General features: G+C 40.9%; 1 protein-coding gene across 2 annotated transcripts in view; it reads left to right on the forward strand.

Annotated features, from left to right (window-relative positions):
- LOC148031680 (CRAL-TRIO domain-containing protein YKL091C-like) overlaps positions 1–12,346 on the forward strand; it is a 96,355-nt gene that overhangs the window by 39,963 nt on the left and 44,046 nt on the right. For both annotated transcript variants that reach the window (XM_087685254.1, XM_087685255.1), the window contains one exon: positions 1,556–1,633. In XM_087685254.1, the coding sequence (XP_087541380.1) occupies positions 1,556–1,633 (78 nt within the window). The remainder of the gene's footprint in view (positions 1–1,555; positions 1,634–12,346) is intronic.

A 12,346-nucleotide genomic window follows, 5' to 3' on the forward strand; every position in this document is an offset into this window, starting at 1 on the left:
ATGTTAGCACATTTATTAGATTGTTACTTGGGTGCTCATATGGAGAGTTGGACAACGCCTGTAGTTCTAGCATATTTATCTTGGGTCTCATTCCATAGTCTACATATACTCCACTCCACTCTTATTGTGCCAGACCATATCCATTTTGAGAGAGGGATACATGAGGTACTGCTGGTCATCACATGTGCCATCACTTGAGTGGTTTGTACGGTACGTCTCATATTTTTGAGCTATGGATTCCATTGCCCATTCATTCACTCTTTGAGTTCTTGCATTGTCTCTTTTATCTTTCATCCTTATAGGGATAGGATATCTATATTTTAGAGTGATCTTGTTGGAGTCCTTGTAATCAATGCACATTTGAAAGTTTCCATTCTTTTTCTTGATCAATAAGACTGGAGGAGCATATGGTGAAGAGCTAGGCTCAATGAATCCTATCTCTAGCAAGTCTTTAATTTGCTTAGTTATTTCTTCCCTTTCATGTTTAGAGAGCTTGAGCTTGTAGGGTGACTTACTAATTGGCTTTGAGTGGGGCTTCAAGTCTATAGGATGATCCACTGCTCTCTTAGGAGGGAGGGCTATATCCATTTGAAACAAGTTTTTATATACTCCTCCCAAAGAGCTTTAATTATTCCATGTACTAGAGGCCAAAGTGCCTCACTGACAAACTCCATGTATATAGATCATCTCACAAGATTAGTACATTCTAGAGGCCAAAGTGACCTACAAACCATAAGGATGAGTACTATTGATCCATGATATGTTTGCCATGAATATAAAATTGAAGAAAACATAATACTATCAATGTATATAAGAGCTTGTGGCATTCTTAGGACCCCACCAAATCCATCATAGGGTTTGGTGGAGGGACCTTAGCTATGCTATGATAGAGTGCACTGAAGTGAACTCGTTGAGAATGTCTGGTCTTTGTGAGAGATGAATAGCTTCATAGCTAGGGTTGAAAAAAAGATGATACCATCAATATAATTAAGAGCTTGTGGGTTTCTTATCACCTAACAAGGTCCTTCTTAGATTATGGTGGAGGGTTCTTAGCTCCAATATGATAGTCTGCTGAAGTGAAACCCCTTGGGAATGTTCAGCATATTCTTATTGACATTGTGAAGAGCATTCCAAATAATGTCAAACTGAACTTGGAAGCATGTTTGAGTGGAGAACTAGATCACCGGCAAAGGCTTAGTGTGTAGTGTTTAGGCAGATTATCAATGTGCAAAAGATAGAGGCATAATCTACATAAGCCATGAAAACTACAACTTCTTGGCTTCAACAACAATCCCATCTTAGTATGTATTACAAGTATGTAGACCTTATGTCCATTATCTTGAGGCTATTGTCTAAGTAGTTTGGTTTTGTGGTAACTTATCACAGCTAATTTTGGGATTGAAAGCTGTAAGGTTTCTTGCGTTATGCTCTACAGCTGTTAAACTAGGGGCTTTGGAAATAAATTGTTTTAAATAAAGCAGGCTATCTAACTTGTTCTCGATTTACAATAGAAAATACTTATTGATGCTTATGTCGCTCATTTCCTATTTTGCAGAAACCTATAGAACCCAAGGAAACTTACGATGCAATTCGAGAATCACAACTTGTAGGGATGACAGGGTTTTGTAAGAAGGTTAGCATTTTTTTGTTGCATAAAATTGTATCTTCAAATCTTCTGGTTATGTCACGTATCATGTAGTACAGACTCTGATCACTGCATGTGTAGTACAGATTCTTATCTCTACACTATCTCTGAGATTGAGGCTACGGTCCAGCAGAAACCCCTAAATAGTGTCAGAACTCAAAACTCACCTAACCTTGTGAGAAACCTGAAAGATGGCTCACAGTCATCATAATAGTCATGAAGTTGGTTCAGTGATGCAACTGACTAAGTGTTTTTCTCTTGCAATGTAAATTGTGAGTTTTCTCTGGGTTAGATAACTCTATGGATTGACTGATATCAGAAGGCTGGATTTGTAGAGGAATAGGCTGGCTGTTTGCAGCTGAAACACTACTTGTGTCATGTAGACTGTGTATCATTCATCCATTGGACTGGTAAGGGTGACCAAATATGGTCATGAAGTGGGATTTCATGATTCAGTCTGTGATGTAAGTATCCTAGGAGGTTTTGGCTCTTTAAGCTACAGTCATATATTGCAAATTATCATTGTAGCTTTAGTTAGAGCTCTTCTACCTAGTGTTTTGCAAATTGTGAGATTGGCTGCATTTGTTGCCCTATTAAATTGCTCATTTGTAATTAAAACCTGCCATTGTGCATTATACATTCATGACCCTGTACATAGTGGCATATAAATTTAGAAATGGGTAAATGGGGCTGGTTTCAGAATCAAGAAATGGAGTTCCAACCAAGGATTTTAAGCCAGTTTTAAAGGATATGTATATGTATGTGTGCATCTTATACATGCATACATATATATCATATGTTGGTGCCCATGCATGGATATATATGCTATATATCAAATTCTGGACAATAGAATGGGCAAATTTTATATACATATATGTTTTTATGTATTTAGCTACAATGTAACAATATTTGAAGAGAATTCATATGCTGCTTTTTTCTTAGATGTGTTCACACTGCTTCACAGCTTGTATCTATGAAATATAAATACTTTTGAGTTTATATTATGCTCTTACACATTCATAATCTGCTTGAATGTATGCAACTTCTCATATATCATTCAGTAAATGATCCCTTATTTTTTCAGGGGTGTTTGAGTGGGTATGGCACACAATAGATTTCATAGACTCTGCATTTTTATTGATTAAAATCTAATTTGCATGTATGTGTATATGACTGGTGGTTCTTGGGAAAGGAAAGAAAGAGACTTCATGAAGCCAAGCAAGTATTGAGGGTATCTGTGCGTGCTAATCAGTATCTCAGATGGGGTGGTTGTATTGTCAAGTTTTCTTGTGCTTAATGATATCTATTAAATGAGGATGTCTTTTTATGAGAAACAAAGCTTGACACACAGGGGTGATGTGTGCATCTTGGAAGGTAGGCCTGATTAAGCTCTTCCTGAAAAGCTAGATGTGTGAAAGCTCCTCTAACTAGAGACCTATAGTGTTAATGCTTGTCATTTACAAGTTGATGACCGAAATGATAGTCCAGAGAATCAAACAGTACAAGGTTGATTAGTAATAACATGCTAATGCATATATTGGCATTGAATACACAAAATCTACAAATGAGGATGTGCTGATTATGCACGCTGAGGTTGAGAAATCTTTTGATTCTATCAATTGGGATGACATCAAACTGACTATGGCTGAACAAGATATGGTTTTAGATTGCAAATTGTTATCATTTGGGTCTATATGGATAGGAAAGTCTCAGCTATCCTAGCATAGGATGGATCAAAATCTTGGCTCTTGAGAAAGATTGGTACAATAGAGTTGTCCCTTTAAGTGCCTTATTGTGTGCAAATGCCACCAATTCTTTTCTCAAATATTAGGATCATTTGATAGAGAGCCGACTTGCATGGATAACATTTGTCGATAGTTGGCATTTTGTGCCTCAAGCACATGCTCATGATTCTTTTTTAATGCCAAAAACGATGCTAGGACTTTAATGAAAGCATTTGAAACGTTTTGACTACCTAAGTTGCTTATAATGGTTGAACAATAATATATCATCTACTTTGTCCTGGTGCAATTTGTCCTATTGACCTCCTTGTTTATCAATTGTGATATGCTTTGGAGTAGACGGTTGAATAGGTTATGCAAGAGAGGGATTAATGTCTACTAAAGACGAGATCTGCCTATGAGACATATCCATGTACAAGAGGGTATCTTCATGGTATCATAGAAGTGAAAAGTGAAAAATCCTATCTAAGGTGCAGTGAGCGTGAGCCTCATCATCTAGGCGAGTTATTATGTTTACAAATAAGTCCATTTGGGGATGTGAGACTATATCTATGTGAGGTACAATAATGCCATGCAAATCCAACTCCATGGAGTGAGGATTGGGGGATGTAAGGCTGGGTTCAGACGAGCGGCGGCAGAGATATCTCAAAGGGGCATACTTTTGACATGGCATCCCACAAATGTCTGAGACTTCCCTCCTCTTTCTGCTAGACCCACCCTCTTTCTACCGATCCCTCCCCCCTCGGAAGAGCCTTGGCACTAAGAAAAAACCTCTTTACCTTCTTGTAGCACATTGTGCCTCCGGCTTCACTGTTCACACAAAGGAGGCAGAAGGTTGGTCATATTTTGGAGTGTTGCTGCCTCCATCTGAACCCAGCCTAAGACGCGATAGCCCAGGAGAGGTGGGGGCACTTGGAATAGGCCCTTGATTATCTCCAGGGCACAAGAGTTGGTGTGGCGGGCCTAGTACATCTCATGCTATTGTCAAATCCAGTTGACTTTGTAAAAAAATGCTCATGTGCAAATAAGGAACACAATCGCATGACAAAGCATAGACTGATAAGAGAACTCAGCTGGGTTAGAGTAACTCAGAGACAGTGAGCAATAAGATGAAAGAATGAATAATGAACAATATGATGCTCAATGCAGCAAGCACACTATGCAATGTAAATATTGACACTTGAACTCCTGTGTCTCTATGATTGGGGCAGAGAGTATGAGCTGGAAAGTGTGTTGTACTCTGATAGACCTTAAAATGCAGCAGATAGCCTCTAAAGATATCTGGCAGTATCAAACACAGCTTTGAGGAGGTTGCATCAGTGCCGGATGAAGCTGTCAGATCAAAAAGAAGGCAGCTGGCTGAAGAAGTGTTGATGTACTAGGCTGGACTGAAAATGCAGACCAGATGATGGCATCAGCAGTAAACACAGCCAGATTTGGAGTGACCAGCAGGAGGTGACAGCTGGAGAAGGGAAAATGCAGGCTGTAACAGGTGGAACAGCAGCAAACAGCCTTATAGGTGATGAAGAAGGCTGATGAGTTGTCCGCAGCAGGAGAGGAGTGTCTGGAAGCAAGTATCAACAATAAACTTCAGCTCGAACTAAGATATCCTTCGTAGACCGGGTGTGGAAAAACAGAGATATGTGCCAACAATCTGCACAACAAGAGTTAGACTAAGTGGTGGGCAGCGTCTCTATTTATAGATGAGTGGATCCTCCCAAATTAGGGTGTGGCTTATGAGACACAAATACTTTTTACGAACGGGCACCATTTAATAAAATTTTTGGTAATAATTGGGTTTTGGGGCTATAATAAAGAGCTAATTAGTTTATAATGCACCTTTAGCTCAACAACCCCTCTTAGGCCCAAATTTGGAGCCCAAATGTGAAACCAGAAAAGGGTTGCCAAGATAGCTCAAGTCCATTTGTACCCCAAGGCTTCCCACCCCAAAGTAGCAAGGGCATTACGCAAAGGATGCTTGTTGGCTGCCTTGTGACCTATCAAATAATAGAGGCGATGGTTATCTTACAAGGGAGCCCAAAGTGTCACCTTGGAGAGGTCAAGGTATTGGACAAAGGGTACACGTCAATTGCCCAATGGTCAACTAGGACCTACCAAGGCAGATGAAACCACTTTGAACTTGTCTTTGCTTTTCCCCTCCTCTCATTGAGTAATGGCTTTCACACTATTAAGCATTTGTTCCCCTACGGGAAATAATAGTGGACGGTTAGATCCAATACATTACAAAACAAACAAGCTATCCCAACCATCAGCGAGTGTTGGTGAGGAAAGATATTATGGGGGCTATATTGGGAAGCTGCCAAAGAGATTGCCATGTGAGATGCTTTGAATGTGGTGGATCCAAAGTCAACTACATGTGGACCGAAAAGGGATAAGTGTGTATAGATGCATGTTTACAAGAACAGAAATGCATGGGTAATGCAAAGAGAAATGCAGTAGGCCATGCTCATGCAAAATGGTATGGGATGGTACATCGGACAATGCCCTTGTAGGGAATTATTAACTTGTCAAAACACCCTTTTCTAATCATATTCATTCTAATGATATAGATAATGTTATAAAGTACAATAATATCAATGAACAAAACGTAATCAAAACTCTATAAACACCAAGAGAAGAACCGCCCTCTCTCACAATTGGACAATGAAAGGAGAAGCTAGCTGCTAGAGGAAATCCCCTCTCTTGATCAGGTTGAAGTAGAAGGGGAGGGAGCTCCTGCACTAATCTTGGGTAATAGATATTGTAGAATGGATATAGATAATGATGTAAAGTACAACAATAATATCCATGAACAAAACGTAATCAAAACTCTATAAACAGCAAGAGAAGAACCACCCTCTCTCACCACTGGACAATGGAAGGAAAAGAACTGCCCCCTCTCACCACTGGATAGTGGAAGGAAAAGCTAGCTGCTAGAGGAAATCCCCTCTCTTGATCAGGTCAAAGTAGAAGGGGAGGGAGCACTTGTGCTGATCTTGGATAATAGGTATCGTAGAATGGAGTGGTTGACCATCTTGGTCAGAATATTTGCAAAATTATTTGATGACGGCATAAAATTTATGCAGATGGTGTCTATCTCAACTTGCTCTATAGTCAAATGGTAGTACACTCTGAGGTGCTTCATCCATGGACCAATGATGGGTTTAACAACTAGTGTGATGGTACTTTGGTTGTTGAAGAAGATCTCAATCAAAATGATACATGGAAATGGAAGTGCCAGAAGTAAGCTCCTTAGATAAATAGCCATTGTGGTACCATTATAGAGCGTCATTTACTCTGCCTCAGTAGTGGAGGCAACATTTGTCTTTTGCTTGGGATTGAACCAAACTAGGGGAGCCATACCCAAGGAGAGTTGTAATTGCCATGGGAATGTGGAGTGTCAGGATTACTTGCCTAATCAAAAATAGTGTAGCCTTGCAAAAGTAAGCCATGACTATATGTTACATATCTCAACAATTGTATGTAAGCAATCCAATGTGACATCTTTAGTGCATTAAAATATTGACTAAGGATATTGAGTAAGCTAAGTCAAGTCCAATATGAATCAACTAGGGTAGTTTTCCTTACATTTGTAAATGTGCTTTAGTTTTGATATATAAATTTGGGTTGTATTGGGTAGAATCAAAACCATGAGTTCGAAATAAATGTGGTGCTTCATTCTCACACCCAACTTGCCCCTATTGCTTCATTTGCGCTGGTCCCTATAGCAAATGGGTGTCAGAGTGTGTGTTGCAAAGGTAAATAATTGTAAATTGCAACATAAGACATCTCTTCACCATCATGCATAGACAACTTTAAGCCTGGCTCCGTAGGAGTGCACATAGGTTTGCAATCTTGTATGTTAAACCTATGTAACAGCTTATCCACATACTGTGAGTGTGACAATATAATACCATGCGGATTTTGGGTGTGGTAAATCCCCAAATAATAGTGTTGGCAGCCCAAATTTGACATAGCAAATGCATGTTTTAATTCAACCTGAAAATTTGCAAATTTTTTCTCTGTAGATTCAATGAGCAGCATGTTATCTACATAAAGAATGATAATCAGCAAGTCCCCCCTATCATTCTTAATGTAAGGAGTGGGAGTAGTTGGACTATTTTGTTGCTAGCCAAATAAGCATCAATTTTGGAGTACCATGCATGAGGAGCTTGTTTGAGACCATAGAGAGCTTTATTTAACTTGCATAACATGTGCTCTTTTTTGTTAACGACAAACCTTGGAGGTTGTGATACATAAACATCCTCATGCAAGTACCCATTCAAAAATGTTGTCTTAATGTCCAACTGTTGTACTTTCTAGCCATGATTTACAGCTATAGGAATCACTTATCTCACCATACTCATACGGGATGTAGAAGCAAAAGTTTACTCATGATCTATGCCCTTCTTTTGCACAAAGACTTTTGCCACCAACTGTGCCTTGTACTTGTCAATAGTGCCATTGGCCTTGCATTTGAGTTTTAAAAACCCATTTTGTGCCAACGGGCTTCATATCAAGTAGTAAAGCCACAAGATTATCATCCAATAGTGAGGTCATAAACACATGCTCATCACAATCATCTACTTTCGTAATATCAGCCAAATGTGCCCCCCTTGCATCATGTGCTGCATGCCTAGCAGCTCTTTTAGTGTGTTGAGGTAAAGGAGCTTTCATTTCACTCTATTGGAGAGTGTGTAATAACAATCTAGGGACTGTTTTGGTTGCATTTACAGCAGCCCTTTCATGCTGCATTGCTTCTTCCGTTGCATGTGTCAAACCATTGTCAAAACCCTGCTGTTCGGGAGCATGTGGTGCAGTAACAACTTGCTGTATTATGTCTGTCATCCCCATTTACTATAGGCACAGACTCCAAAGAAAGCGGCAAAAGATCCTCAAAGACATCATCAATGTCATGGGTGGCTAGCATTTGAAACTGATCATGTGAAAATGTAGCATTTTTAGTAAATATGATGTCCCTATTGTCAAAAACTTTCTTCGTGCGTGGATCATGTAAGCGATAGCCCTTGCTCTCCGAACAGTAGCCAATAAATATGCATTTACAGCCCGATTTTTCCTTCTAGCAACATCATTTTGTTGAGGTGTCATTCTAATAGTGGCTTGATGCGTAATGCCATGGTCAAGCAAATATGTCTCAAAAGCACAAGACATGTACTCCCCCCCTCTATTCGTGTGAAGTGTCTGCACTTTCAAGCCAGTCTTAGTGTTAAGCTTTGCAACAGATGTTTAAAATACATAAACAGCCCATACATCCATATACACTGAGAGTAGTCATCAATGAATGTGACAAAGTAAAGATGATCCCCAAGTGTATGTGCCCTCATGGGACCACAAACATCAAAGTGAATAAGCTGCATTTTTCGGACATCACAGCACCTTCCTTTTTGAAAGAAAATGTGTGCATTTTGCTCAAAATACAACCCTCGTATGCATGAGGAGGTGGGGTCTCCATTGGAGGCAATGCATCTACCATATGACACCTCCGAAGGGTCATCAAACTCCCAAATCTCATATGTCCATAGCAAGCATACTATAGCTCCGCTTTTTGCATTGTAGGCGAAAGAGTAGTAATTGCCAGAGCATCATGAGACTGTCTATGATAACTCTTCAACAAAAAGAGACCCTTATATAGGGCATTGGATTGCCTGCGTACATAATCCATCTCTTTGTTCTTGATAATGCATTGGTCATCCTCAAAGACGACCTAAAGGCCATGCTAACTAAAAGCAAAGATAGACAATAAGTTCTTTGTAACACGAGGCACAAACAAGGCATCCAGAAGCATGAAATTAGAACCATTCGCAGCAGTAATAGTGACTGTATCATTGCCACATACATCATAATTGTTGCTATTTGCACATGTAACATGCTTTCGAGTAGGGACTGAATACAAAGAGGTAAGTAGACCTTTCCTAGAAGTGATGTGGTTTGACGCCCCATTGTCAAAATGTAATGTGTGCTGCATTTCAGCAGCATTAGATGTTGAATCAACTATCAAAGAATCAAAATTGCATGTGAGAAAGGCATAGTCCTCCTCCACAAAGTTGGTTGAAGCATCACCATCAATAGATGTACTAGCTGATGTCTCATGGACATCCAAATGGGAGTCTTTACTCTTCTCTTTGGCCACTCTCTTCCTGCATTCATCAATATAGTGATTGGGTTTTTTGCAATAATGGCATTTCCCTTCTTCTAGGACTTTTTTGTGTCTCAGGTAGCCTTATTTGATGGCTGTCCAACATCAGGCTTTTGGTGCTTTTTTACATTTTGCTTGACTTTTTCTTTGCCTTTATACTTGAAAAGCATAGCCACATCATCTGAACACAATGCCACATTCTTCTCAATCTGTTTCTCCTGCAGCAAGAGGCCTTCCAATTCCACAAATGCAAAGTGTCTGTTGGCCTCTTCTCAAAGACAACATCAAAGATGTGTAGAAACCCAGATATGACTCAAGAAGAGAGTTCAATGTGATGTTTATCAATTCAACATCTTGAATGACCTCATCAACATTGAGTAGTTGCTCACACAAATCCTATATGTGAGTAAGGTGATCTCTCATGCTATCTTCATTTGCCAGCTCTCTCTGGAGATAGGATATCGTGGCCTCATTGCATGCTGCAAATATGTACTCAAGTACACCCCAAGCAAATTTTGAGGTCCTACAAGACCTAATGTGCATAATAATTGCCCTTTTTACTGATAAGGCAATCTAAGAAAGTGCAAGTGCATCTTTCGAGTCCCACTTCCTCGGATCCTTGGTAGGAGGGGAAGTAGAGGTAGTAGCGGTAGCAATAGTTCTAGCAACCTGTCTTGGAGCCTTACGTTGAGGTGTCAGGGGTGCAAGAACTCTTGGTCATTGCAAATCACTTGTTACATAGTCCCACAAGTCCTTTGCCACAAGAAGGTTATGGACCATGCCCTTGACATGCCATGCTCTCAATAATGCACAAAAATTAGCAGCCAAATACTTTACAACTGAAGTGTATAGTGTACTTCAGCGAGCACCAAAAATCCCCACGGAATTAGGATGCAAGTATCAAACTATCACTAATATGCCAAAATGTGCTCAATGTCATACAAGTCAGCATTCAGCCTGCAAATAACAGCAATGCACTTCTGTACTGCACTTGCTTCCAAAATCTGTGCCCACAAAAGTATAGTTTACAGCAATTTAATGCAGAGTCTCAACAAAATTTACTGAATTCCCCCAAAGTTTTCTGCTCAATCTGATTGTAGCAGCAATTAATTGCCGCTGTAATGCTTGTCTTATGCCTTGGAATGTGTGTTGGGAAAAAGCCCTAAATTTCTTCACAAAATTTCAAAGAAATTGAAGAAATTTATACCTCACAGCTTGAATTTCTGCACAAATGCCGCCTTGAGATGTGTGCCAACAACGAACACCAGCTGGAATCTGCCTCATGATGCTAGAGCCTCAAGAATGAAAAGCCTCAAATCTCTTGCCCAAATTGAGATGTAATTGTGCAATGTTGGATTGTTAGATGTTGATCGACGTGTTGGAGGTCCAATCGATGAAAAGCCCCAATTTCTAGACATCTCAGGAGGCATGCACAGCTTGCAACCTTCAGGTTGTCGAGGAGAGGAAGCTACAGATCGGTGGTGCCGCTGGCAAAGATGGCTGCTCAGTTTGCTGAGTAGGTGGTTATGGCTGATGGGATAGAAACAGGCCGCAGGGCAGCGGCACTGTGGATCAGCAGCAGGACTGTCACAGCAGGTAGTGCAGTAAGCAGGAGCAGAAATGTTGTAGGCTGTGCGGGCAGCATTGCACACAGGCAGAAGGTGGTGGTGAGGATAAAGGTGTTGGCAGTGAGGTCAGGACTGCGTGGCAGCGCCTGCAGAGGTGGGTGAGGTGCAGGAGTGGCCATCAACTGGGCGGCTATAGGGTGCAGCGTGAAGGCCCTTGGTGACAAGAGTGACCCCTGGTGGCTTGGGTATGTGACTGTCCTGGCAGCAAGCAGCAGCTTTGCGGGCTGAGGCGGAGCTGGCTAGGGGTGCAGGTGGTGCTGGTTATGGCATAGGCGGAGCAGACCAGGAGGAAGGAAGTAGTGGCAGCACTCCTGGTTTTTGCAGTGCTGGCTCTGTAGGGCAGCACTGATGGATAGATCTATGCAGCAGCTAGTCTTCGGGCAGATCAAATCTCTTCCTCCCACAGAGCATGAGCTGATGGTGGCAAGATCTTGGGTGGAGCAGCGGTTAGCGGTGGCTGAACAGAACCCATGTGGGAGCTGCTCTGATACCATATGTGAGAAAAATGCACCAGCTATGGACAAGAGGTAATCGAGACAGCGATAGTGAGCTGAAGCAAGAGAGTAGAGTGTACTTGCTGAAAACTGAACTGAAAAGAATGAAGGTACAACCTGACTTAGGCCAAGGGTGGACCTAGTCAGCCCTCCGCCAATCGACTAGAGTTAAGCTAACTAACTCTAGTCCCTAGTGTCACTACTTTAATGTCAAGACTGCACACACACACACACACACACACACACACACACACACACACACACACACACACACTAAGGTGACACTTATTAAAGTGTCCACAAGACAGGAATTAAATGGGCATTGCCCAAAATTGAAAAATTCTAACATTTGCTAGACTCTCACAACCTCCGGCATGGAATTTGGTGGAAGGGTTCTTGAATCTCATATGGTCTGTTGATATGAGTGAGATAACACGTCCTTGGAAGATGGCCTAGGAGTGGACGCCTTTGTAGATGGGTTGGGAGTGGATAGGAGACCTGGCTCAAATGAAACTATCTTAGGCAATGTAGATTGAGGAATTGGCTCGAAGCATAGTTGTCAAGTACAAAAGGTACATTGTTGTATGGTACGATAAAGTTCGGTCCTAAATGGTACCTTATGATTTTAAAAGGTATAGTACAATATTAGTACGAAAAAAAATTCATCTTGAGTATTTTGG

The sequence above is a fragment of the Lygodium microphyllum genome, chromosome 9 (genome assembly GCF_053477565.2).
Source record: "Lygodium microphyllum isolate KBCC chromosome 9, Lygodium_microphyllum_v1.1.10, whole genome shotgun sequence".
NCBI classification, from domain to species: Eukaryota; Viridiplantae; Streptophyta; class Polypodiopsida; order Schizaeales; family Lygodiaceae; genus Lygodium; species Lygodium microphyllum.